Source organism: Asterias amurensis, chromosome 8 (genome assembly GCF_032118995.1).
Source record: "Asterias amurensis chromosome 8, ASM3211899v1".
NCBI lineage: Eukaryota > Metazoa > Echinodermata > Asteroidea > Forcipulatida > Asteriidae > Asterias > Asterias amurensis.
In genome coordinates this window covers 6328954-6356932 of record NC_092655.1, presented here as the reverse complement: position 1 = coordinate 6356932, position 27979 = coordinate 6328954, and the positions used below count along the sequence as shown (strand labels likewise).

The 27979-nt window shown below is 40.0% G+C and overlaps 2 protein-coding genes across 2 annotated transcripts in view; one reads left to right on the top strand and one right to left on the bottom strand.

Moving 5' to 3' along the window:
• The window catches only part of LOC139940925 (charged multivesicular body protein 7-like), a 56201-nt gene that overhangs the window by 11828 nt on the left and 16394 nt on the right, over positions 1-27979 (bottom strand). The gene's annotated exons all lie outside the window — the stretch shown is intronic.
• LOC139941136 (uncharacterized) lies at positions 3361-8986 on the top strand. Its single transcript, XM_071937585.1, has 2 exons — positions 3361-4129; positions 6606-8986. The coding sequence occupies exons 1-2, from the start codon at positions 3646-3648 to the stop codon at positions 7106-7108; spliced, it is 987 nt and encodes a 328-aa protein (XP_071793686.1). The 5' UTR covers positions 3361-3645; the 3' UTR covers positions 7109-8986.

Sequence of the window (27979 nt, the reverse complement as noted above, 5' to 3'; positions counted from 1 at the left end):
TACAATAATTACATTTATTTTTCAAACGCAACGCACTACAACCGTAGAGCAAGGACATACACACTCCCCTCTCCTAACCAGCAGGCCCACCCAACCCGGAAACACCTCTTCAAATGGTTGGTATACTTTAATACTCAAAGAGATCGAATTGCGGAAACACAGCTTTATACCCTAATCCTGGCTTCAAATACGAAGATCCAAACTTGAAGACTAAATCCAAATATATAGAGGACAGTTCTGGTGATCGTTTGTGATTGTCAAATAATTGTTCTAAACCGAAGACACAATGAAAGACTGAAACCTGATTGCATCCCGTTGAGTTATCACTTCACTCTCGACCGTTATTATCGCATAAATACCAGCAGTATATCAAGAAATTCCAGCTCATCAGAATTCCCAGAAGAAAACAATAACATCATCTCCCATCGTTCCACTGCCTGTTTGTCATCGACATGTTGGCTCCCATACAATGAAGGTCCATTGAGTGACAGTAGCATTGAACGGAGACGATGGAGATGAGTGATAGCGCCCTCATGCGTTGAAATATCACCCTCTTGTACAAATAAATCATTATAAACCAGAGAGGCTCGGAAACCCGCACCCAGTGCTTGGTGACTTGATCCATTATTTAGGGAATTCGTCTCATAGCCCAGCTCACTGTTAATTGTTTGTATGCTCGATGGATGTATACACAAGATTAGTGGACCTCCATCATTATGTTTGTGGATGTAAGCCTAATGTGCCCCCGGGATCAAACCCCCTGATGGACGCGAGATCACCCCTCACATCGTCACGCTACTCCCCGCTCCAGGCCCCAAATCGAGCCCAACCTCTTCCCGGGTGAATACACCGGTGTGCAAGGCCCCTACGGGGTACTCTCTCCCCGCTAGGAAATACAACTCGCCCCGTACTATTAAGACCGTTTACAGTTAAGGGCCAGACTTGAGGATAGTTGTCAAGTACGAGGGGAAATCCGATGAAAAGTAAGCGCAAGTATTTGTTGACATATGGTCCGCCTGCAAATTACTTATCACAGTGTGAATTCCCTCGAGTGAGCGCGCCATGTCTACGGACCCAGCATGACAGCCAGCTTGATGCACATTTTACCAATGACAAGCGTCGTAAGACAAGACCAGCGAACCGAGGTTCGGAGTAAGACCAGCGTTCATTGGCTGGCCGCGGACACCGGTCAATCTCACGTCAAGTTCGTGCGGTGGGGATAGGGCCGGGGACCAGTCACCTTGTCAAAATAGCCTTGAACGGAGACCACCCAATCCGTTTTGGCAGCTCTCCTGCCATGCCTCATAAAACTCCTTGTCGTCCACCACAGCTTCTTTTTCTAAATAAAGACACCCAAAACAACGATTGAATGTCATACCACGAGAACTCTTATCAAGAACACTGCCTGTTTACAAGAACATTCCTCAAAAACCAAAGACTTAAACAAATCACTGATGGGTATGTTATACCATAGAGAGAGGGCTTCATGGTCCTTTCTCTAATGGTTTAAAAACAACCATGGAGGTAGGTACAACTTGTGTCTCCAAGTTTGAGGTTTCTCACTTGTCAGACTAGTCAGAGTCCCATGTATTGTCTCACACTTGATCTTTCTCCTCCCACATCTTAATTAATTGGGCTATTTATTTGGTGTGGTAACAGTCGTCAACTTGCTAATCTTTCATTAGCCGTGATAAGCGCTATTAATCAACCCCTACCACTGTTTCGTGACTTTGAGTCAACTGTCAAGCAGTCAATCAAACTTGCGGTTATGTGGGATAATTGTTCCCTAATGACCAGAGTCAATGACTTGGAGCGGGTATCCCTGTATGCTTAAAAGATTTTGCCCCAAAGATTGAAGCAGAATACCACGTTCACTTTCATATTGTTCATTAGCCTTCCATTATGAAAGTTCATGTCCTATTTGAGTATGGGATTGGTGTACATGAAAGCCTGTGTGTTCAAGTTCCCCTTGTGTGCTTACTGGGTCTTTTTTTCTAAACTTCCCCTCCCCACACCATTCAATACTGTTTGTAAAGTGTTTACTTTCCTTTTTAACGGTTCAGCGCCCAAACTATAGGACAACAAATTAGGGGGGGGGGGGCATAGCGGTATACCATTGTTTCTGTGGGCACCTCTGGCAAGTGAAAATGCAGTTTACCCTTGCACATCTCTTAAACGGCCCCTTATCAGCGCCTGTGTTATGCCATTTACTATTTTCATAAGATAAAGTGAATGTAAAAACAAATACAATGTCTATGTGTATATGGAAACGTGTTTCGAGAGCTTTGAAATTATCAACGGCCTGAGTACATCAGGCATCGAACAAATTCCCTTTTGTTCAATGTACGAAGGTGGGTCACGGAACTCTTTGTATATTTCAGAAAATGGTAGGAATAGTTTACAATAATGTACAATCCTAATTTATGTTCTGATTTTAACTTGTATCACAACGTCCGCGGATAGACAAACTAGTGTCTTAGTGAAGCAGTAATATCGTTTCTTCAGTTTTGCCCAAAATTAACTGTAGTGTAACACGGACAATTTTCTTACACTTAACAAAAAAACATTTTCTAACACTAAAACACAATTTTCTTCTCACGTATGTCAAGATATATTAATATCCGACACGATATGTTCCAGTGGATGACACTGAAACATAACAACAATCATGATTTGAAATAAGGTGTAAACTATATATGCAGCTACTTCATTATTGTTTTATAAGACTTTTAAATGGACTTAGTAAAAGTTGAGGCTCGGAACTATGTGGTTGTGGCACAAGTTTGTTCATCACTTCTAATCAAACTATAACAGGGGCACTTTTGAAATGCCTCAATACCACACCATAAATACATCACTCACTGAAATCATATTTCCTATAAACTTATGACATGTCATTGAGAGTATAAATGAGCACTCAAAAACAAAATATGACACCGACACCAACTACTCGTTCTGATATCTTCGTGACATCATGACGGACAGGCAGGCTCCTGCCGCAAGACCCATCTAGCTGGCGCATCAGACCAATGGCGAATCAATTAGATTGAATTGAACCACTTAGCCAGCAATTCAGACAATTGGATAAGGTGGTAGATAATCCTTCGCCATGGTACAACCCCAGGGCCTCCCCCTATGATCGGTTGCTGGATGGAGAGAGTTGGGGGGGGGGGGGGTGCTCCAATCATCAGCGAGTGAGAGGAGAGCAGGACCCAAGAAACGCACTGTGTGGTTTATGCGGGTACATTGTTTGGAAGGTGTGCAGTCTCTTAAACGACTGTTGGCCAATGAGTGGCCGCGTACGGCGTTTGGCTTTAATTGCGCTGATCTCCTCCCCATGCTACCCCTCCACATGGTTCTTAAGCACACTCTTGAGCTGTCACTCTCACTCACTTGCCAGTCAATTTGACCAGAGATTAGCAAAGGCAGTCGCCCAGGTGAAATTGATGGCCCTCTATCGCCAACCAGAACGCCGTGGCTGAAACTTGATGGTTGTTGGTTGATCTTCATTCATTACAAGAGGATTGGTCGCCGGAGTTGTTGCCCCAGAACACAAATTATCCTCCTTTGGAACTATTCATCTCACTACCGTTTTGGGCATCTTTAAAGAAAAAACTGACACCATCACCGAAGAAAGGTAACACCATGGTCGGCTCGTCAACAGTCCCCCGGACCAGCGCGTCTCTGACACCCTTCACGATTTTAGACATTCTCGGTGCCCGTCGTAGTTCAGAGGGCAGCTCATCGGGAGGAGAAGGGCCACTTCCACAATCACCAGTGAAGCAATGTCGGCGACTCGTTCCAGCACCGACAGACCCAGCCGCAGCATCGGGGCTCAAGATTCGAATTCCCCCCACCACGTCCGAGCGGATGGACGCGGTGCTTTTCCCGGCGTTTGTACGGCACGCTGAGCAGTTATCATTGGAACACATTTCCCACCATAAACTCCCATCACACCACCATCTTCAAGCACCGAAAGAAGAGCTTACAAGATGCCTGTACTCCTCTGACGTCGAGGACAGTCTCCTACACGAAAGACTCGCTTCTCACCATCACCACAAAGAGGGTATGGAAAACTCTTCATCCGGGGAGGAGAATCAACGACCGGAATCAAGACTAATTCATTCAGGTAAATGCCTACACTTTGCACGAAGAGAATGCGGCCTTGAAAAGATTTATAACCGCATGACAAGCCGCTCGAAAGATGTTTAATATTGGCATGCCTGAACTTCATTTCCACATCAATTCTAAGCCAAAAGCCAGCAATGCAAAATGAGAAATTGTGTGCAATGAAGAAAATCTGCAAGTTCATTAAAAAAAAAAAAAAAAAAAACCACATAAAAAGATTTTCACCTGGTACAAATATTTCCGGTAGAATTACTTTTTTAACAAAGTAAAAATGATTTCAAAATGCAGTGTCAAATCTACCACATTTTGGGGTAAATAGTACGCAATTTTCCTGTGTAGGGGCCATACTAGTATCTTTCCAAAGCAAACTTAACCAGAGTTTTCGAAAGATTCCATTCTCTTAAATTCTCCAGTTTCCAAATAACCAATCAATAAACCTTGTGGCAATTAAACTGTTAATATTAGCGTCCGTTAATTCCTGTCAAAGCTCTGTAACAAACTCATGTTCTCCCTCAGTAGTTTTAAAAACACTTGCTTTTTAAGTGGCTGATGGTCATGTAAAAGTCTTATAAAAGTATAAGGCAGTTCGAAAGTCATTTCCAAAAGTGTTAGCGGTCGCCGAAAACAATTGCCATTTGTCACACGAGACAACTTTTGCAGGCAACTTTGAGGCAACCAACTTTAGGGCATGCTATGTACGGCAACACTTTGGTTGCACACTAGTAACTTTTCAAACAATACACCAAGAAAAATATGTGAACTTTCAGTGAATGAATTTCCTTCTTGGAGATTTCCTGGAACTGGTTGCATGTAAACTGACTCGTGTGACATGACCCGTACTGTGCCGATAATTGGCAATTAACTACGGGCCTTTATGATTGATTAATAATAAGTTACGCAGACTTGATCAATTTAAGACAGTTTTAAAAACCTCGGCCCTTTTTAAGTACTGGATCAAAAAAACATTTAACTGAAAAGAATTTATTATTAATTGTTTCTTGCCAATTGCAAGAGTCAACTTGTAAATTATATTAGTTTACTGCTATCCTTTCAAGTGTTGTTGTTTTTTGTATTTTACTTGTTTTGGGGTTGGTGTTTTTGCACGTCGCCTATATATACATAAATACATAACTCACATACTTTCCTAGTATCTAAATGCGTTTTTATAAAATAAAAAAATATATACATATATCACCTAATTGGTTTGCGGTAACCGAATATATGTTGAAACCTCACCAATCAATGCCTCAAATCCCGCATATCACACCATATAAATACTCCAAAGCGGCCGATTTTTGTTTACGGTATGTTAAGTAAACTCAAATTAAAATTGAACTGCTTGAAAGCCATGTTGAAAAAAACCGCTGGGTCCCTTTTAAAGTACTGAATCAAAAAAACGTTTAACTGAAATTAGGATATTTTATTATTAATTGTTTTGTGCCATTTGCATGAGTCAACTTGTAAATTATATTAGTTTACTGCTATCCTTTTAAGTGTTGTTGTTGTTAATTGTATTTTACTTGTTTTGGGGTTGGTGTTTTAGCACGTCGCCTATAAATACATAACTGAAATACTTTCCTTAAACTCAACGCGTTTTTATCAAAATAATTACAAAATATATCATACCTTATATAACCAAATATATACTGCTACCTCACCGAGGAATGCATCAAATCACACATATCATACCTTATACATAATTATAGCCAAAGCGACCGTCGATTTATTTTTACGGTATGTTAAGTAAACTCAAATTAAAATTGACTGCTTGAAAGCCATGAGGGTTTCAGAGTTCTTACTTGAAGTGTGTATTCGGATTGAGAGACAGGTATTTACTCGGGGGTTTTCCAGGAACTTTGTGCATTGCACTTTTTTTTAAGTGGACACTTCATGAACTTAAAAATAATGCACCAGCTTGATTGCGTCTCTCTATTGGTCTTATCTGTATACCACACCAATACCAAGCTCAAAAACCTCAAAGTTTACTGCCTCCTAATAAAAGTATTGGAATCATGCAGTTCGTGCCCCACAGTGGCCAATCCTACCAAGAAAACATACCATGCTAGCTTATTATTGCGTTCAGTATCATGAGGGCAGGACCACCAAGTGTTGAAGTTTGTTTAACGGTTAAGGGTGTGCTCACAGTGCGACGGGGGACTGTCACAGTCAATTATGCCCCACTTATGGTTTCGTGTACTCTGTCTGTACCTATTTTAATGCACCCTCTTTTGTCCTTTAAAGTCCGGTTCATACTTCCTGCGAATGCGAAGCGAATTTTGGTGACGCAATGTACGCGCTTTCTTTCCCTTTGAGACGCAAGAAATTCGCTTAGTAAGAAACATTCGCAGGAGGTGACTGTAAGCCTGGCTTCAGTCATCTTATTGTGTATTTTACCGTTGTAATCATAATTGTAAGTGCATTAAGATTATTTGTTGATGTAATGCAAATTAAATAATATTGTTATTTTTTTATTATAGATGATGGTGTGATCGAAGAGGATGAAGATGACGACGGTAAATCGCGTCGCTCGACCGGGTCAACGTCGTCTTCATCGACGACGTCATCCTCGCAGAAGGAGGGACGCAAGAAGCGCTCCAGGGCAGCGTTCTCCCACGCCCAGGTCTTCGAGTTGGAGAGGCGATTCGGACACCAGCGGTACCTCTCCGGACCGGAGCGAGCCGACCTGGCCGCGGCCCTCAAGCTCACCGAACAACAGGTGAAAATCTGGTTCCAGAACCGACGCTATAAGACCAAGAGAAAACAGATGGCCGTGGATATGCTGTCACCTCCCCCGGCTAAGAAGGTAGCCGTCAAGGTGCTGTTCAGAGACATGCCGGTGCATTCACCGTTTTTCCCGGAGAACACTCTCCCGCTATCCCCTGCTTACCACGGACTCGTCAGCCAGTTTGGATGCCACACGTACCCGCCCATATGTGGACACACACCTTATCAATTAAACAGTCTGCTCTTTGGGCAATAAGCCATTCTGAGACATGGTTGACACACTTATATGACATTAGGTTTGGGTAAATTACACCTAAACCAAAACAGTACACTCTTATAGTGTCCGCCATACCTCAAAAAGGCTAATAACTATCGAACACTACCAACCATCAAAATGGCTAATTACGTTCTTATTGTAAATAGATATTAACTAAGTATGCTTATTATATTGTACATGAATTTTTAAAAATCATATTGATCAGTAAAATCTGTACAATGTAGAGGTTAAATATTTATCTGTTGGATTGAAAGGAGGCGGGACAAAGGGACAATTACTTCCCGTTTACCAAAGAGGCTTCCACCATGCTTTCGTGAACTTTACTTTATTCCAATTTTACTTACTGCACGAAAAACTACGCACACTTAGAACGCATGTAATACCGGCAAAACCGGACTCCACAAAATTGCATATTTGTATCTTGAGCATTCTTTAAGTTGACGAAATTACCCAACCCGATTAGAAAGTTGGACATGTTTTGTTATGTAAGGCCAACTTTAAAAAAAGTGTCATAGCCAAGGCAAAATCATTGCGTAATAAACTTGTGTTTCGTTTTTGAACAGCGAACCATTTGTTGCCCGACAGGCCTTTTGATTTCGGAGTCAACGAAATATTAAGGGTTTTTTGGGTCTTGCCCGGGGCAAAGAAATCGATGAAAGAGTCGTTGTAGTGTATTCAATGTATAACACAATAGGCATTGTTGTGTTTAAAACAAAGGAGAAAATATTCTAAAATCAGTCTTTGTTTGATCAACGCATCCTCCAGAAGACATTCTTACACAAATAGGTCAAAGTTGAATCGCGGCATGTTTTTCGAATGTGGTTTTTGCCTTTGGCTTCACAGGCTTGTGTCAAAACCGCAGAAGTATTTTTGCTATTCAAAAAATCCATCCAGATTTGTTTGCTTGGCTGTTCGTGTAAAGTCTATTTATTGTTTCCCCCATCTGCTTCTTCGCCCACTCGACTATAAAGAAAATCAAAACTGGAGAAGGCTTGTTTCCTTTATTTAAAAAAATTGACGATGGGATCTATCGATGAACAAAGAATGACATGTTTTGCAAACAATTAACTAGTTGACTTACATCTTCAGCGGGGCGGTTTTCGTTTTACTAAAACTTCAACATTGAATGCTTATGTTCTGAATTACCGTTTCATCACAATTAAGCCAGCCCTTCCACTTGGTAATCGCATTTTTGTATTTTCCCCTGTGCACATTTATTAATTAGTGAAGTAATTAAGTGGCTCATTTTCAATTTTAACGAAACAAATTGTAACATGCGACTTAACGCAGTACTACAAGGGGGCACGTTGCCTTGTACTTCATGAACTAAGGCCATATCCGAATTAGCAGCCACACCTACGGCTACAACTGTTGCTAAGGGTGTTGCTAAGGAAGTCCTATACCTCAATACGTCATGATGATGCAGAGATCTAGCCGTAGCTGTAGCCGCAAATCCGGACACGGCCTAACACCGTCCGCCATTTTGCGGAACCAACTGACTCCACAAAATGGCGGACCGAGTTAGTTCACGAAGTACAAAGAAAACCACAGAAATTCGAGGGATATTTGTGTGGATTATTAGCTTTTATTCTACTTCTAAACCATCTTTCCAACCATGTTTCAATTCATTTTATAACAAATGCTTTGTTATAGCCCAAGAGTGCCCAATCGACGGAAATGTTGTCCTCATTCAACCCAAACCATGCATTCACTTCCATTGATCAGACGTCTTAGCAAGGAAATGTGTAACTATAAAATTGTAAAATAAAATTGTAAAATATATAACAAATGTCATGTACGATGAATATAGATATATGTGAAGGTAGAAAATATATAAAAAGCTATAATAACAACTGATGTATTTTGCCCAGGTCTATTTGTACGTGTAAACGTTGGTGGGTCATGGTTAATATACGTCGGCATTTTAAGCCGGCTGTGGGCGTCCACTCGTGAAAATAAATAGTCCGTCTCTCCAGTTATAATTTATTGAGATAAATATACACAAGAAGGTATAACACAATGTGACAGGGGTCTCTTAACTTAAGTAAAGACAATTTCCAGAAAAACACCCGTCGTACTTGAACTCACACTTAAACTCTTTTTCCCGCGTTATTGACGGATTGTTTACAAGACATGCATTTAGTCACGGTGGTGTTTTTTTTCCGTTTTGAGTTTTTGGAGTACTTGCTCACGGCAACCAACCGGGATTGTTGTAAATGGTTTTGAGGGGTTTGAGGGTATCTTTTTCCCGATAGGTTATCGTTTCTTTGGGTATCAATTTACATGTTTGAAATTTAGTTATGGTGGTGTTTTGAAGTACTTGATCACCACGGCAACCCAGCTGTAAATGGATTTGGTTTTGGGGGTATCTTTCCCAGATATTTTATACATCTTTTTCTGTGGCTATCGACTTACAAGTATGACAATTATTATTAGACTCCACCGTCATGTTTGATCATAATCAGTTTGGGTCAGTGGGTCCCTATAGTGTCTCTAAAACTCGGCATTTATCTCATCGTTTTTGTTCTCCTGAACCTATCAGAGCATACTGATCGAAAAGTCTACATGCATATATAAACGTTTACATCACGCCTTTACAAACGTTTATCTATATTAAAGAACGGCGCGGGACCATTATTCCACGGAAACTCATAATATAGGGCTAAATATAATATTATTGTTGATTGAAAACGCAAAATGGTGGGCCATTCAAAAATAGAGCCAGTCAAAAGAATACACTAATGAAAGATTGAAGATGTGGCACAAAGATGGCGCTTGTGTGAAGATTTATCATTTTATAAATCAGCTCATCATTGTTCTAGCCAGGCAGTTCAGTGTGGGGGCAAGGCAAGCATGGGGCAAAGACTTAATATGGGATGGGCCGCAGGGGGGGGGGTCTTATATTTAATGTTTAGAAACATTCATTTGTGCATTCTTTTCACTCTCATTTTGGGGCAAGAGGGGCAACGAGGGCAAGATCTGAGCGGGGGCTATAGCCCCCTCCTGCCCCTTCTGCTAACGCCACCGTAGCTCTATGGGCAAAGAGTACAGAAACGCAATACACAGCGGTAAAAGAGGCATTCACCAGCCATGCACATAAGACAGCATTGGTAATCATTTAAGTTAGCAGCAAAGTGAAGTGCTCTTCGAAGACATATTACTTCAAGCAATGGACATGGGTAAAAAGACAGGGGCCACTTTATGTAAATCTTGCTGCTCAGACATCCCGATATGTGGAGATGACGCAAGTAACTCACATAAACCAGAAATTCCCGTTTCGCCCACGACGTCTCTCAAAATAAGGAAGAAGGAACAAGTAAACAAAATCACATGAATTTTGAACACCGTTGCGACATTCACATTAGTGTCACTGAACCACTCTCCATCGTGCAGCATCGGTTATCATTTAAGTTAATACTAATAAAGGAAAGTGTTTCTCTTCAAGACATCACATTTCTTCCACAACATAATCTACCAATAAGGAACTAGGAACTAGAAACACATGAACTTTGAACACCCTTGCGACACTCCGAATTATTGTCACTGAACCACTCTCCATCGTAGAGTTCGTCTCCTTCTCCATTTTCATGTACGATTATCTCGTTGACGATAAAAACCAATTTACATTTCGTCCAATTGAGTGATTTTATGTTTGTATTTAGTATTCCAGTGTTTAATCTGGGGAGCGATACGCTAAATTAATAATGTTTGCCCATTAACTTGAGAAAAATCTGCCGATTGTCCAACAAGACAGGACCCAAGCCTCTGCTATAACTGATCACTCTTAATTAATTTGTTATGACAGATTTACATAAGTAATTTTTTATCCACTTGGGCCCATTGCATGGCCAAGCTAGCACCAGGATATAAACCAGTTGTCTCCTATCTTTGACATCATTAAGACTGGCAGGAAAGGATCACACAGTGACTCCCCCCGTGCCAATACCCCACCAGTGTTGTTTTAGCAGTTAGCCACGGCAAATACATTAGCGTAGTCAATATTGACACCGCGCTTACGGTGTTGGCGCACGGGTGAATAGTGAGCTTTTTACCCGTTGGTCTCTCGGTCGCTAATCCGGGTGATCCCGGACTTGGTAAGAATACGCGGAGTGTGTACACTCCGCATATCGGCGCACCGAAGCCGCTTGCTTTCATTGGGGGCTGTGTGTGCACAACAACTTTAACATTCTGCACCGATTTACTCAATCTCCCCCCCCCCCCCCTTCTTTTCTTTTGCGTCTTTTGTCCTGGAAGGATTCCGTTTGTGTTTCTCAGGGACTTACGAAGTACTTGCTAAGTTGTGTGCATAAAATACTTGTCAAAAGTCCTTCGGTTAGATGCACAAAAAAAAAAACTTGCACAGAATGGTGTGACACATTTAATACCCCTATCACTTAGTGCATCCCAGACAGGCTGGCAGACAATGTCAATAATTTTCACGCTGGAATTCACTGAGACGGTTAAAAAAAATTCACAAGTAAAGTGAAAATTTTCAAACTTTCATTGAGACTAAGCCAAAATGTGTGTGCTATAATAAATACAATTGTTGCATTTGAAAGCTATATGCAATGTTGTCAAAGCCTACTTTTCAATCAACTTAATTTAAGAACCAATTGATGTGTGAATATTACCGCAATGTGCAAGGCACCTTTGCCCGCTATCGCAACAACTTTGAAGGTGAGACATACAACATAGGCCTATACCAAAGTTCAATCCCTCAAAATTCAAAAAACATAAGCCCTGTTATACATGGTATTTAACGAAGAAATTATCAACAATTTAATGTAGTTTTCACAGGTAAATGTTATAGTGTTGCTGTTGAAAATACTCAAAATAACCCAAATGATGATAGACTTTCATGAAAGCTCTCCCCTGTAGACGATCACAGCATCTGATCGAAACGTCGACACAACAGAATCTTCTCAGAATCCCCTCAGTTTATATCATGAGAGATCATGAACACAGTGTTACCGCAAACAAACAAAAACATAAATTATTTCTTAATGCAAAGTTTCAAATCCTCACCAGAGTTCTCTCTGCTCTTGGCTACTCAGTAGCTCAACACAAAACACAACCAAACTCAAAATACTCAAAGTTGACTCCTCTCTTTCAAGAGCCGAAGAAACACACAGCACGACAAAAAAACTATCATGAAACCCGCTCACTGTAATCTTTGGTTGCTATGGTTTCCACAAACAACTCCCCGCACACAAACAAGTTCACGAGGGCTTCACGTTGCTCGAGTGACGGCCTTTTCCCCTTGTTGTACAATATGCTAACAGCGGTGGCTCAAGCTGCAGTTGGGTCATTGTCCCACTTGCAGCGTGGATGTGTAAATTTATATTATAAGTAAAACAAACTATTTAAAGAAAGTAGCGCTGGACTTGAAAGAACATTTTACTTTTCAAGTCATCAGGTAGGCCTACCCTTTAGGTAGGCATACAATAAAACCAACATGTGAAAGTTTCATTTAAAAAAATGTAATAACATTTTTTAGATATCGCCGAAAATCCAGCGTTTCTGACACAGTAACGTTTCTCAAATTCAAAATTTCGGGCACAAACTTATATTTTACCATAACCACATTACTTTGAAGTGAAATGTTTCTCAAAATACTTTACCCTAAATCGAAAGCTGTTGTATTTCTAATCAAGTAAGTTTGTATTTCCATGAATTTTAGAATTGGCTGCAAAACACTTTCCCTTTAAAGACAGTGGACACTTGTCAAAGAACAGTCTTCTCACTTGTTGTATCTCAACGTATGCAGAAAACAACAAACATGTGAACATTTGAGCTCAATCGGTCATCGAAGTTGCGAGATAATAATGAAAGAAAAAACACCCTTGTCACACGAAGTTGTGTGCTTTCTGATGCTTGATTTCGAGACCTAGTTCTAAATCTGAGGTATCGAAATCAAATTCGTGGAAATTACTTCTTTCTCAAAAACTACGTTACTTCAGAGGGAGCCGTTTCTCACAATGTTTTACACTATCATCAACCTCTCACCAAGTAAGTTTTTATGCTAATAATTGTTTTGAGTAATTACCAATAGTGTCCACCGCCTTTAAGCCTACAAAAACGGCCAGTAAACACCGTTCCAAAAAGGGATGCCTGTCTAGGATGCTTTTTGGAAGGTTGGTGGTGTAAGTGCTCGATCTATACCACTCGTAGATACAAACACTTGAGGCTAGTCTCAAGCACAACGTAATCATAGAGTAGGGTATGTCCTAATCTTCAAGATGCTGGGATTTCAACCACACACGGAGAGGTGTCTCACAAATCAACAAACTAAAATACGTATAACTGACAACAAAATAATGGATAGACATTTAGCAGCCATCTTGATTTTCCTCAGTCAAATTGATGAAACTAAATTGAGGTGCAGGTCTGGACTCAGGCAATGTTGGTTTTCTCTTCAAACCGATGCTACACTAAACTTATTGTAACCACACACACACACACAAAGATGGTGTCTTCATAAAACAAACCAAATAACATAGAGAGTGGAAAACACCAGAAAGGAAGAAATGAACCATACGCCATCTTGTTTCACCCTTCTCAAATTTGATGTCGATAAAACAGAACAGAACAGTGTGATCCCATTTTGGTGCGGGCCTAACATGACAGTGAACGTGCACAAACAAAAGTGGCTCAAGACCAACGGACCATTACATCTGTGAAAATTCTGTAAAGAATAGGCTCACAGAAGCACTTAAGAAACACAAACTGTCAACATTATTCAAACATCTGAACTAAACAGTCTCGTGGTCAGTGAGATGTTTTTCAAAAAGCACTCCAAAAAATGTGCTTGTTTAAAAAACAAAAAGCTCTCAGATGCACACCTAATGGTATATTTTTTCTCAGTTTGTGGTTTATAGTTTGCCATTACCCACTGGGTGGTCAGCATCCCTTCGACATCACCCTGTCACTCTTGTACCTTCTTGACACCCATCCCAAATATGTTGTCACAGGAAGAGCCCTCGGATGTTCCCATTCACTCATGGACTGAGGGGCCAAGAGCGTCACCACACACCCCTCTGTCCCCCTCAACAACCCCCGACCATAACCCCTTCAAAACCATGCCTGCTTTATACACAAACCAGTGATGTGTTTTTGGAAACTCTATTGGTTATTTTCTTAACGTTCATGCCTCAAACTTTCCCTCTGAACAAATATAAACACGTGTGTATTGGTGCTAAACTGTACTGGTAAGGTCAGTGAGACGCTCCATTGGTTGTGTATATGAGGTTGATCAGAGTATAAATTTGGTGGTCAAACTGCAATATAACCACATCAGCTCCACATTAAAGTGGTGGGGGTTTCACAATAGGAGCTTTAAGTGAATTTTTCAGTCATGGCTACAATAATTTTTGTAGGCACTCCTTGCAAGACGATTTCATGATTCAAATTTTGCGAAGCCATATAAAGAAGTCGCCATTTGCAGATGCGGTGGTTTACATGGCAACACTGATTCTTTTCAGAGTGATTTCGATTCAGAAATCAAAATGTCTCAATTATTAAATGCAATTAAATCTCGGTAAACAAATACTTGATGAAAAGATTGCGTGAGCGTTCAAACACTTGTTAAGTTTCAAAGCATTACCATATCTACATTTAAAGGCAAAGTGTAGGCATAGCTTTGGGTTTTTTTACCGATAGTTTTCAAGTATTATAAATGTAGATATACTGTTCAACTATAACATTGGATTTTAAAGGTGGTATAGCGTTTGTAAGATATTGCCGAAAACCTGGAGCATATATTTTCAGGCAGGAAGAATAATCCGTAGTTTGAAAACACACTATGGAAACGTTCTTAAAATTGTTTTTGTTTTTTAATTCGTTGAAATCTTTTTCTCTAAAACCTAACACACCTTTAAGGGGGAAGTGCTTCTCAAAATAATACTATACATTAACAACAGATATACAGTGCTTCTTAAGGTTGTATGGTCATTCATTTTTAGAGTAACACCAAAGGTGACCGTCCCTCACGTTACGAAGGTAATATCTTGATTTGTTTACGCTACGCCAATTATACTTGCAATGAAGTCATTGTTCACTGTATTTATACATTTTATACATGTTTCTTCAACGGGAGATTGTTCTCTGCAATGACGGTAAACAAGAGCGACTGGTTTTCAAGTCTACCGATCACAAGTAAAAGTACTGCACGAGTCCCAACAAGGATTCGTTAAAGGCAGTGGACACTATTGGTAATTACTCAAAATAATTATTGGCATAAAACCTTTCTTGAAGACGAGTAATGGGGAGAGGTTGATGGTATAAAACATTGTGAGAAACGGCTCTCTCTGAAGTGCCATAGTTTTCGAGAAAGAAGTAATTTTCCACGAATTTGATTTCGAGACCTCAAGTTTAGAACTTGAGGTCTCAAAATCAACCGTCTAAAAGCACACAACTTCGTGTTGCAAGGGTTGTTTTTCTTTCATTATTATCTCGCAACTTCGATGACCGATTGAGCTCAAATTTTCACATGTTTGTTATTTTATGCATATGTTGAGATACACTAAATGTGAAGGCTAGTCTTTGACAATTGCCAATAGTGTCCACTGCCTTTAAAGAAAAGTATACAGACAGCTTTGGTGGGAATCGAACCCCAACCTTCCACATGTTTTGACTGCAGAAAAGAATGAAATAACCAGCGAACCGGGGGGGGGGGCTTGCCTTTTCATGAGAGGCTGTTGAAGACATTTGATTCCAAACACCAAACGATATCATCCACTTTATCTCTGACCCATACCCGATTTCAATTTATAGTAAAAAATGCATTTACAAACAGTTTATAACAAAAACAAAATGGGACAAACACTTTACTCGTCGTTTCAAGGGCGGCTGTGATGTTTCAACGAGGCAGGGATGCCGTAACTCGGAGGCTATCGCCCCCCAACATCAACCCCCCTCCATTGTGGCCGCGATAAATCTGACATTTGGGACAAATGACTGTCCATCTGAACGGTGTACCACCCTGATCGCTAAGTGCCCAGTGCGTGATATTGTGTAAACCATGTCACCCTTATCATGAGGTTTCAAACGAGAGTGGTGCTGGGAGAGGGAGAGAGTGGGGTGGAATTCCAGGTGAGGTGAGAGGCCCTCAAGGCTCTGGTTGTTTTCTTATCTCGTCTTGACAACCTTCTCTCACTTACGAAATATCTGAAAGGTTCTTAGCTTAAAGGCACTGGACACTATTTGTAATTATACTAAAAATAATATTTTAGCAAATAAGTACTTGGTAACGAGCTGTTGATATTATAAAACATTATGAGAAACGGCTTCCTCTGAGGTAACGTAGTTTTTGAGAAAGATGTAATTTCTCACTCAACTATTTCAGCTCCTGAAGCCGTTTTTAGGCAAGTGAAAACACACATATTAACTGTCTGCACAATGGTGTTTGTTTCTTATTCTCTTGCAACTTCGATGACCAATTGAGTCCAAATTTACACAGATCTGTTATATTGTGCATAATTGGGATCCACCAAGTGAGAATACTGGCCTTTGACAATAATTACCAAAGGTGTCCAATGCCTTTAAAGGGAAAGTGTACGGCCACGGAGATAGAAAACCATTCTTGTTTTGTTAACCAAGTATGCTCTACAGTCATATCTCAACTTAATGCATTTTGATTGACAAGAAACTTCATCAAACTAATCGGCAACCAATTACCGGGTTGTTTATTTTTTGTGGTTATATTATTTGCCTGTATGGTCAACATTAGGCCATAAGTGTTGATTAGTTATAGCATGTTTACTTTCGCTTATAACGGTTTCCATACAAAAACAAATTCGGTGGGCATAATCAGTCACCAATATTCCTTAGATTTGTCTCTATACATGAAATGCTATAAAAGCAAGAAAAAAATTCATTTGTAACCATGAAGGACTGCGAAGCCGCAACACTCAGTTCTGGCTTTCATTTTACACAAACACAATCATTAAATGCATATACATGATTGGTATAATATGGATAAAAAACATCATCAACACACTCTGGCTGAAAGCATACTTATTTTTCATTCTAGATCAACTGTTTTCTCTGAAACATTTCACTCTGAAGTCATATTCAAGAAAACTGTATCAGAAATCCTACATGTTAAACGCAACAGCTTTTTTGGTTGTTTGAAATCCTATATAAAACCGCAACAGCTATTCGTTTGTTCAAGGACAATGTGTTTATATACAAGTTGGAAATTGTTCATGGTTTTTCACTATTTTCTCCTGGCTTATACAACAGGTATTGGCGAGGAATGTTCACAGGTTTTTGATTTCATGTATGGTTTGCTCACACAAAACATGAACACTATATGCGGCTATTTTGGTCAGCTGTATATACAAATCCTGTATGATGCCTAATAATACAATGACTGAAACAATGAGGATAAAGCAAAACATGTTTGGAAACACTCTAAGAATGTATGCAACATTAGAAAAGCACATTGAGGAATAAAGGGACAAACAAATCCAGACCGGGTTAATATTTTCAAGCGAAATCAAAATACAGTGTCTGAATTTCCACCAACGCTAATCCAAAAACGAAAGTCCCTAACGCACCTTTAAAACACGCTTCGTTTATACAAACCATTAATTATTTTGCTAAGAGCTATAATTTCACTTCAAACTGCCCTCTTACGAGCACTCCCCCAAACACATCACACATATTTTCCAGCCATTGTTAAGTTGCACTTGCCATAAATATTTACACCTGTATTTTTGTGCGTCTTTTTTTTGATGGCCGTCCGATTACCGCGGTTTAAAGGGAAGGTATGTAGGCTACGTTTGGAATTGGGTATCATTCTTTAAAATAATCGCAATAAACACTTTTGGTTTAAGAAGCCCACAACTGTTTCAATAGGTAGCACTTATATATGACAACTCTTTTCAAGACTGAGAAGTCTCCCCCCCCCAAAAAAAAAAAAAAAAAAAAAAAATGAAAAAAAATCTACTCCGCGGAGGAAGGATTATAGCCTATGCAAGACAGTTCTCTAAAAAAACAAACTCAGGCAAATATAAATACACATGGTGTACCGTAAGCCACATTTTGTATAGCTTTCAGTAGTATGAAGCATTTTGAGAACATTTCACTTCTAAGTAGTGTGGTTATGAAAAAAGATATCATTGTTTATGCTCCAAAATTTGAATCTTGGAAGGCCGTAACGCTTCTCATTTAATTGTGTGTTCCTATAAAGATTATTCCTCTATAATATACGCTCCCGATTTTCGGCATTATCTGAAAAACGCGACCACATTTTGAATTTGAATTTTTCACAGGCTAGTTTTATCATAGGTATAGCTAATTCTACCTCCATGGTTTTATTGTGTATTATATACATAGCCACCAATATTGTTTCTGAAATAGAAACTTTGATTGGCTGTTATTTTCCCGCTTCTTTCTGGATCCTTCCCTTAATCCCTTTCCCCTCTCTTTTTCTATAAATGGATATGTATTTGTTTGTACTTGTTTTATGCCTCTGAAGAAGGTCCGGTTTGGATCGAAAGCTAAGGCCACCTACCCTATTCATTATATATATATATACTTATCTAAAGAACCGAACGGTCCCCCAAAAAACATAGAAGAACTATGCCTTTAAGCGTGGTATCTTTTTTTAAATGTTAACACTGGACCCCATACCTGAGCGCTGGATGTAAACATAAAACCAGGGCCCGGTCAATTAAAGTGTTTTTTTTTCTTCTTCATCTGTTTTAGGTTCCACACCTGTGAAACACACGTCAGCGGTATGGGTGGTGACATACCTGAGCGGGGGTTCAATAGGTCCCGAAATCAATAAAGACAACATTTGTCAAAAAATGGACAAGAACATTTGCAGGGGGGTTGATTTTAACTGCGCGCCATTTTCAGTTTGTTTTAAGGGATGTCTAATTGCTATGCGTCATGGAAAAGTTTATAGTTATGCGAGCATTTGAAATACCATTCAAGGATTAATTGAATTGATTTGAATTGAATTTAAATTATTCAATTAAATACAGAGTGTATACTTTCGTTTACATTGGCAAAGACCAGTATCCTCATTTGGTGTATCCCAATATATGTGTAAGATGCAAATGTATGCACCTGTGACAATTTTGGCTCATTGGTCACCGAAGTAACAAGAAAATAAAGACAGGAAATGTATCACCCTTGGGGTGAAATCAAAGATGGTCAGTTTGCAAACTTTCTCTAAGGATTTGCTCGCGTGTTACCCCCTTTTGTCTCACACATTGATGACGTCACTCTGGGGTTGTTTAGCAGTTCAACGTCAGGTGATCAAACTAAACCGCCAAAGACAATTTTACGCCAACCCACATCTGGAATCGCCAAAACGTAACGAGATGAAAACCATCACGGTGTAAAATGCGCTGTGAATTTCTCCTTTTTACATGTTGCGGTTTTATACCATCTGGAAAGCCCATGATGGAGACAGATATGGGAAAAAAGGTATAATATATATTTTTTATAAGGACATAATAATGAGGTGTTTCAACATCAAATCAACAATGCCATAAAAGATTAACCGTTTAACAGCTCGCAGCTATAAGGGAATGGGTTGGAACGATAACAAATATTTCCATCAAATTTTACGACGCGTAAGGTGAGGTTTATATTACAGAGCATGTACCTAGTGTACAGTCTTGAGAACAAGACTATAAAGCTTCTAACATACCGCTTTGTTTGACGTGACGTTGACTTAATTATAAATGTGACTTCAAAAATGAGTTGACATAAGACTTTGTGGTCCATACAAAGCCGTGTGACGTCACATAACTGCGCACTCTCTGTCATGAATAATTTCCATGCATTTGGCAACACAGGGTCTGGTCTTGTGAAATTCCACACATGATGTCCAATAGGCTTGTAAACTTTTGGGGAGTTTTAAAATTAACTATATTAAATACGTAGTCAACTTGTGGGTACAAACAAGTATTACATGCACCTATTTTTGTGTGGGAGTGAAAAGAACCAATGTGGTTTCGACGTTTCGAAAAGTATACTGTGTTCGTCTTCAGGAGGGCCTGAAGTTCTTTGCGAGTTTGAATTATCAACCCAGGAGCATATAGATACGGGCTGATAATAATTTATTGGGGAACACACATTTGAGTGGACCTTTAAGCTTGTTTAAACTACCTCGATGCGGTTGGGTTGACCCACAGCGGGCGCTTCGTGAAGACAAAAGTGGCAGTTAAGTGCCATCAGGCAAGACTCTGGTTGAACTTTGATTTCTTGGGCTGTAACTCTTTGGATCGAAACATCATTTATCTCTCATTAATTTCACAGAGCCCGGGAGGATAAGGGGTTGATAACAAATTCTCTTTTTGAGGGGTGGGTAACTCGTGTGAACGAACGGGTGAAGCGTTCACACAAAAACTGGTCTTGCAGAATTGTCGTTGTATTGCAAGTAAAGGGGTCAAATCACCCCCACCGAAGTGCTCAATTTGAACAAATTTTGTACCAAGGGAAAGCCCTTCTCAAGGGCTCTTTTCTCCTTCAAGTTGTAGCGATTTTAAAGGAGGAGCCAGTGTCCAGGGCCCAATTTCATAGAGCTGCTTAAGCACAAAATTTTGCTTAAGCAAAAAATCATCCTTGCTTAGTAAAATCAGACTACCGGCCAAGACTCCACTCAATTGTTATGCTAAGCAAACAACAGCTAAATACCAGTCACAAGCAATGTATATGGCATGAAATTTGGCCAGTAACATGTGTAAAATAAGCGAGCTATTTTCGTGCTTAAGAAATCTTTTGCTTAAGCAGCTCTATGAAATTGGCCCCAGGAAGTAGGGTTACTACAGGCACAGAGTTACCAAGCTTTGAGCTGCCTATCAACACAAAACGCCAAGCATACCCGCCGAATAATACTTCGAAATTAATTATACGGTATGTTTGACGATAACTCCTGAACTGTATAAGCATTTAGAGAGACAAAATGTGTATCTAGCTCTCACTAGGCAATGAAGTAGGGCTCAACCACCAACAAAATAGGTTTGTACTAACCATAGAGCAACCAACACACAGACTCTCCACGACCCATTCTCAGAGTCCAGAGTCCCGTCAGTAATTGATTATACATGACAAGCCTCTCAGCCCAAGTTTGAATTGTCCATCAGCACCCAGGTACATATCATGTTTTGTCATCAAAGAAATTCTTCACCGTAAAATATTATAAAAATCTTTTCCCGCGCGTTGAAACAATAATCAAGCCGGGCCCGGTCGGGTTTTGGTTGTCTCCAGTCAACGTAAACCGTTCGCACATGGCCGACCGGGCGGCTTGGGTTTGGTGGTAGTAAAGGTACACTCACTTTAAAGGAATGGTTCTACCCATTAACGATGTTTTTAGTTTCTTTTTCTTCTTCATCCTTTCAACTGCAGCCTTCATGATTGAAGATAGTCGTACTGCCAGACACACGGGCGAACCCCTTCTTTTAGCGATAGGTGTGTACTAGGGTGTCTTTTACGTGCGTTGATAGTTTTTATAACAACACACGGGGCCTACAGCTTTACGTTTCATCCGAAGGACGCCGCAATGGTTTCTAAAGGCTTATACCTTATGAAATTAGCACAACTATAATACCTACACTAATTCATTCGATGTATAGGGCCTTGGTGAGACGCACGAGTTGTTATTTACCGAGTAAAGGGTTAGGAAATTATTGGGAAATGATGTCTATTGAGATGCAATGATTAAGTTGGAAAAATAACATTATATCTATTGTACAGGTATGATGATAAGCTTTAAAGGCATGAATGTTTTCTTATAATTGTGCATCTTCCTTCATCCGAAATTATTAACCTAATCACGATTAACCCAACACCAAATCCAACTAATCCAAAATAACTCAGATTCAATGAAATACTTTCCATACCCTTTTTCTATACCTTCCTACCATTAGTGTCCAGTGTCTTTAAAGATGAACCACGATATACTCCTTATAAGTATTATTGTTATTTGTCCAACTTAGTTCTGTTTTGCCTTTAAATGGTGAAGCGATCTACGGTGACCAGTTTGGTTTACACTTCAACTTTTATCCACACATTGACAAACATGCGAAACACTCGTCACTCGTCGGCCTTGTTAATGTAAGCCTTAAGTGACTCTTGGACCACGTTCGAAGCCTAAACACCGAACGGCGCACAGAGACACTTAGACCAGGGACTTGGCATTTAACACTTATTAAGGAAACCAAGTATGAGTGGTGCACCGGCTTGAAAGACAAACATAGAAAATCTTCGAATATTTTGGGTATCCTGGGAGGTGTGTCCTTACTTTATGGTTATAATATGGCCCTTTGTGACATCTCTTTCGTTGAGCCTTTTTCCCACCCACTTTAAAGACGACGAGGTTATTGTACATAAACATTTACAAACCACTGGAAATATTATTGCTTTAACTCTCCTCGGGTTGGTATCTCTCTTTTTAACTTAGGGACCCCTATTATTTGCCAGGCGGTTGTTTTTCTCTAAAGTCTCTTGCTGACTTTTCAAGACTTATAACTTCCTCTTTTGAATTTTGACAGCACAGAGACTTAAAACTTCTTTTTCTTGCTTGAAAGTGTCCTCCTGCCTCTGCCGTGGAATTTGAAAAGGGCTGAGTTTTTACAGGTGTGGGGTAGTGTTTAGGGACGCACAATGGCCAAGGTGTTAGGGAGTTGTGTTTAATTGTGTCATGGACAGACCGCCCACTGTAAACAACCCGGTCTCACCCAAATGATTTTAATGATCGTTTCTTCACCCCGAAAAATTCTCTTCTTTTTCCTTCTCTTATTACAGGGGCTTCTTCTGTTAATGATGAGGGCTCAACACACGATGTGTGTGGTGGAGCTTCCCGGGGCATATTGCTTACCGGTACTTTGTTCGACCGTAAGAACAGCCACAATGCCCGGTGATTTTTACCTCAGTGGGGAAGGTTCATCCCCTGGACAACGGGGTCCCCGCGATGAACGCAGGTGTACGGGGACTTGGGTGCAGGGGGAAAGGGTCGACATTGTCACCGCCTCACACCGAACAACAGACGGGGGATCTTCCGCCCCATTGCACCGCATTAAGACCAGCAATTAGGGCACCATTATACAGGAGTGTTATACCCAACACTTCACGTGAATCGGCCCGTCGTTAAACTCTCTAGCGGTTTCACACTTTGCGAATAATCTCCGGCTATTGTGAGAGGCCGACTGGTACTTTAGGCTCCTTTGTGCCCCGGTGATGGCCTCATAACGCTGTCATGTCGATTCATCGGATCGTTAATGCCTTGTGTGTTCCGTTATTTTGCCCGTGGCTGACTCAAGATAGTTCAGTTTATTGACACTTAGTACTCCCCTTCTTAAATTAAGCTAATGAGGCGGAGCTCTTTTTTTACGAGGGGGATAAAGAAATCGAATGGAATTTCATACGTAAAGAAAAAACGCCTATTACAAAAACAAAGAAGTAAGCATCACACACTGATAGTTCAGACGGATTTGCAGAAAAAGTCCATGGGCTATATAAGGCATGTGCAACATATTCAAAGTAAATGTAGGAATCATATACAAAGGACGGAACCATGGAGAAAGAAAATAGAAATTAAGGTTGTTTACAGGTTAAACATATTAATAGATTCCAAGACGCTTCCAAGACGCTTCCAAGACGCTTCCAAGACGCTTCAGACAAACGTAAGAAGTTTTTTAAAGACAGTGAGTTGTCTTGTTATCTGATTCTTTCTTTGACGAACTTTTCTCAGCGAAAAATTCTTCTTTTTCTCCAGAGAGAGAACACAAACAAGGATGATGCAAGATAACTTCATCCACGGGAGCAGATGATGCGACAAGACGAAAACATTAAGAAGGGTGACAAGAAGCTAATTAGGGAAGAGAAAGATTGCCAGAAGTAAAGAAGGGGACTAATTTTCACACGAAATGACGCGGTGTAAATAATCTGACAGCATAGACCCCAGTGATGGGATGAAAACTCACAATGTCGCGTTTTGTTTCTCAAGAGGGGTGTTCCACCGGAGTCCAACCCCTGACTATACCCTGCCGGAGGGGGCTTAGGGTAGCCTATCACCCCCCCTAAAAAGAGATCTCATGGTGTTTTTTTTTGTTTGGTTTTTTTTTTTTTTTTGGGGGGGGGCTCTCCTTTTTTAATGATACCTCATGGGACAGCAAGTGGGCCCCGTCAATGGGAGTCCAATAAAGTCAATGATCTCACCTGTCACTCACGAGGGGGAAACATCTCACTCTACCGGGTGAAATAATCACATTGATCTACCCCTACTTTACTTTATTTCTCGTAAAGGGGTGCTTCTTTTGAGGGTGAGATGCTTCTTTTTAAAGGATAGGCCCCCTTCATGGACTCCATTTCCGGGCGGTGAATTGTGGAGTGGGGATGATGGATTACTACTTATATGGCGGGTTTAGCTTTGAAAACATTTACGTGGATGTATTGTGCAGACGTGTTTGCTTTAAACACTTCAGAAGGGGGGATTTGTGAGGAGTGTTTCTTTCGGAGTTGCTGTTTATCGTTCGGGGTGGGTTTAAGACGCAATTAAGAATCGCATTGTCATTTTGTGGTATTTGAATGTCCAAAAGTTTGTATCACCGGTCGATTTGTGTTACTGCGTGTGTATGCGGCAACTTTAATAAGAATCAAGGTTGCTATATCATATGTATTACAGATATAAGTGACAAGGGTCGAAAATCGAGCCTGGTCAACATTCATACTCTGAAATCTACTCCGCAGCAGTAGAGTAAATATCAAGACAAGTTCGCAAAGAAATTCATCACTATTCCCATCATCATTATTCTAATGAGGACTCGGGTTCACATTAAATTTGTTTGTACTTTTATATTTTGTCATTAGTCAATGTTACTTTTCCAATAATATGGTATAATGATTAAATATATTCTTCAATATTGAAAAATCCTGTTCAGTCATGTAAAACTCAAAACAAAGTTGAGGCCAACTTGGTCGCAGAAATTCGAGCACTCCGTACAATATTAACAAGTTGGTTAGTGTGCTCCGAAAGGAAAACACTAACGACAAAAACATATGCAAATCTTTAAGAAGGTTTTGAGAAATTCAGGGGGAGTTTACAGGCTTTGAACATCACCAGAAAAAATACAAGTTTGCACAAAATGTGGACTACAAAATGTGGACTACCTCCACTGTTAATGTTTTATACGGAACTGATGTTTGCCTATTGAGGATGACTATAAGTTCTTTGAATTGAATTGAATTGAATTGAATTGAATTGAATTGAATTTTGTGATTGCTTTAGGCCTATACTTCTCTCAAGAAAATGTGAAGGTTCATGAGAAATTTTGAGAATATCCTGGAATCCGGAAAAAATCCTATTATAAAATCACATGCCTGATGACATAAAGTTGGAAGAGGACCCTGTTGTTCAAAAAGAGAAAGAACTTCGAAACAAAATTTAAAGTCTCAGAGACTTTGAGAAATCCTGAAATCAGGAAAAATCCTTTAAGCAATCACAATGGTATAGAGTTGTATCCTTCTTGTTTTACAAAAAAAAAAAGGACAGCAAGAAAGAAAGAAATCTGCATCCTGAACCGATGCGTGTCCCTCCTGTCATGGTTATAACCTAAGTCAGAAAGCGAGCAAAGTTCAATGTCAGATTGCAGACACACCCTCTCGAGAACTGAGACCAACTTGATGTTAGTAGAACAACAAACAGTCCTCTAGCTCTCAACGATAATGATGCTGACTTGTGTCCCGAGGAAAAATATACAACGGACTCATATTATGTCAATCAAGACGGGACTGGGTACGGTGGCCTGTAGAGGACATCAAAAGAGCAAGAACCATGCTATCGAAAATCATAAATTGGTAATTGACATAGACCAGTATCATCACTTTGTGTGCTCCAATTAAAAAACAACGGGAAGATGTGAAGTTTTGGGCTCTTTGGTCGTGGCAGTTGCAGCAGAAAATAATAAACAAAAAAAACCTTGTTGCACAGAACTGTGTGGTTTTACTTATTCAGCTGTCGTAGAGAGGACTCGGGTCAGAACGATTACTTTTTAAGTAAAACAGCTTGTGTTTCAAGACTACGATAACCGATTGAGCGTAAACTTTCACAGGTTTGTGAGTCCGTGGAGACATGACGAGTGTTGGAATAAAGAAAGTTATGATCGAGGCAAATCACATTAAAAGTCACAGGTTATAAAGGAAGCTCGTGCAAATGTGAATATATGCTAAAGCATAGTCACCTTCCGACTCACTTTAAATGTAGGATACTCTTCGTATAATTACTCGCTCCACTTATTGCGAACATAACAACTTATATTCGGTAAGCAAGTGAAAGTTAAAGTGTGTATGTAACATTTTTAGAAACAATTCTATCAAAAATATGTGTTTCAGTGAGAGGAATTTATAAAACATTTCAATCTGGGAAACGTTTCTGCATGAAACGTTTCCCAGATTGTAACCCAATTACGGACTATTCTCATGGATATAACATCTCCATATTTTCGGCAATATTTTCGGCAATATCTCTTGACATGAAATTTTCAAAGGTTTTATTTTGATTGTTTTGGCCTATATTTACATTTATACAGAATCGAAAAAAAATCCAACAAGTCCAGAAACCACATTTACATTTTGTCTTTATAAGCATATAAGTTAAAAGAACATTGTCATCTCAAAGCTACCGTATTGAACCACAGGCCCACCTTGAACAGCTCGCGTGATACACCCCCAAGGGTTACACAACACAGCACGACTTGCGGAGGCAGCGTTATAAACACATGTGTGTATCGCCACACAGCACTGCTTGCCCGTTATGATTGACAAAATACCAATCATATCGCAGGATACGGGTGCTGTTTGCTGTCGGTTGTCCAAGTATTTGAAAATATGACGGGATGCCGGGAATATTTTGCCCAAATACTTGAAAATCCCGATGAGAGAGGAGTGTTATTGATATTGAAATCATATCTGACCATTTAGAAAGCAATCAACTCGTGCTTTCCGAACTGAACTGGGATCTTGAAAGGGAAAACGGAAGTGCAACCTCTTTATGTATACTTGGTTAAAAATAATACAAATATTTCCCAATGATTTCATGACGCAAAATAAACAACTCAGATTATCTTAAATAAAATAGGAATGACGGTGTCGCTCCATGTCACAAGAGGACGCCCTTTGGGTTAAAATTGGGCGAGCTGATTACAAAGAGCATGTTCCTCCTTGGAGTGTCGTGGGTGTCTAAAGGGGGGGTACGGTCATCTGCATATTAAGCGGGTTTCAAAACGGGGTCATGCTTGGAGTCCTGGACCTTACTTCATAAAACAGCATTGATACTGCTTAATTTCTTTGAGCGAAAAGTGAGTAGGGTAAAAAAGTTACTATGTAAACTTTATGGAATGCTGGCTGGTTAACATGTTTCTGCTAAGCAATATTATTTTGCTTCAATACAAGGTTTATTAAATTAGGCCCAGGAAATTTCCTCGTTTTTGCGATTTTGTAAGGAACAAAGTACAATGCCGATTCTAGGCATTCCTTCCTCGTGGGTTTGTGAATACATATTTCGAGACCAAATCCTCAATTGACTGGCATTAGGCAAACCCTTTCTCCTTCTTCATCACACAAAAAACACCTCAATCTACAGCACGAACCCCTTCCCTCGTCAATCAACGCCCCAAACAGTTACCACTTCGTACCACAGTAAACACTTTCATGGTGCACCCCTTTTCACTGATAAACACCCTTGAAATAAAAGCCTTTCAGCTCATAAAAAACGGACCGTACAAGGTTGACATCGAAAACAAAGACATACTACGAGAACTTGGTGGATTATTTTCCCCCAAGAGCGGACCCCCCTCCAGTCGCATGCCGAGCCTACGCTCCCCTTGCCCCACT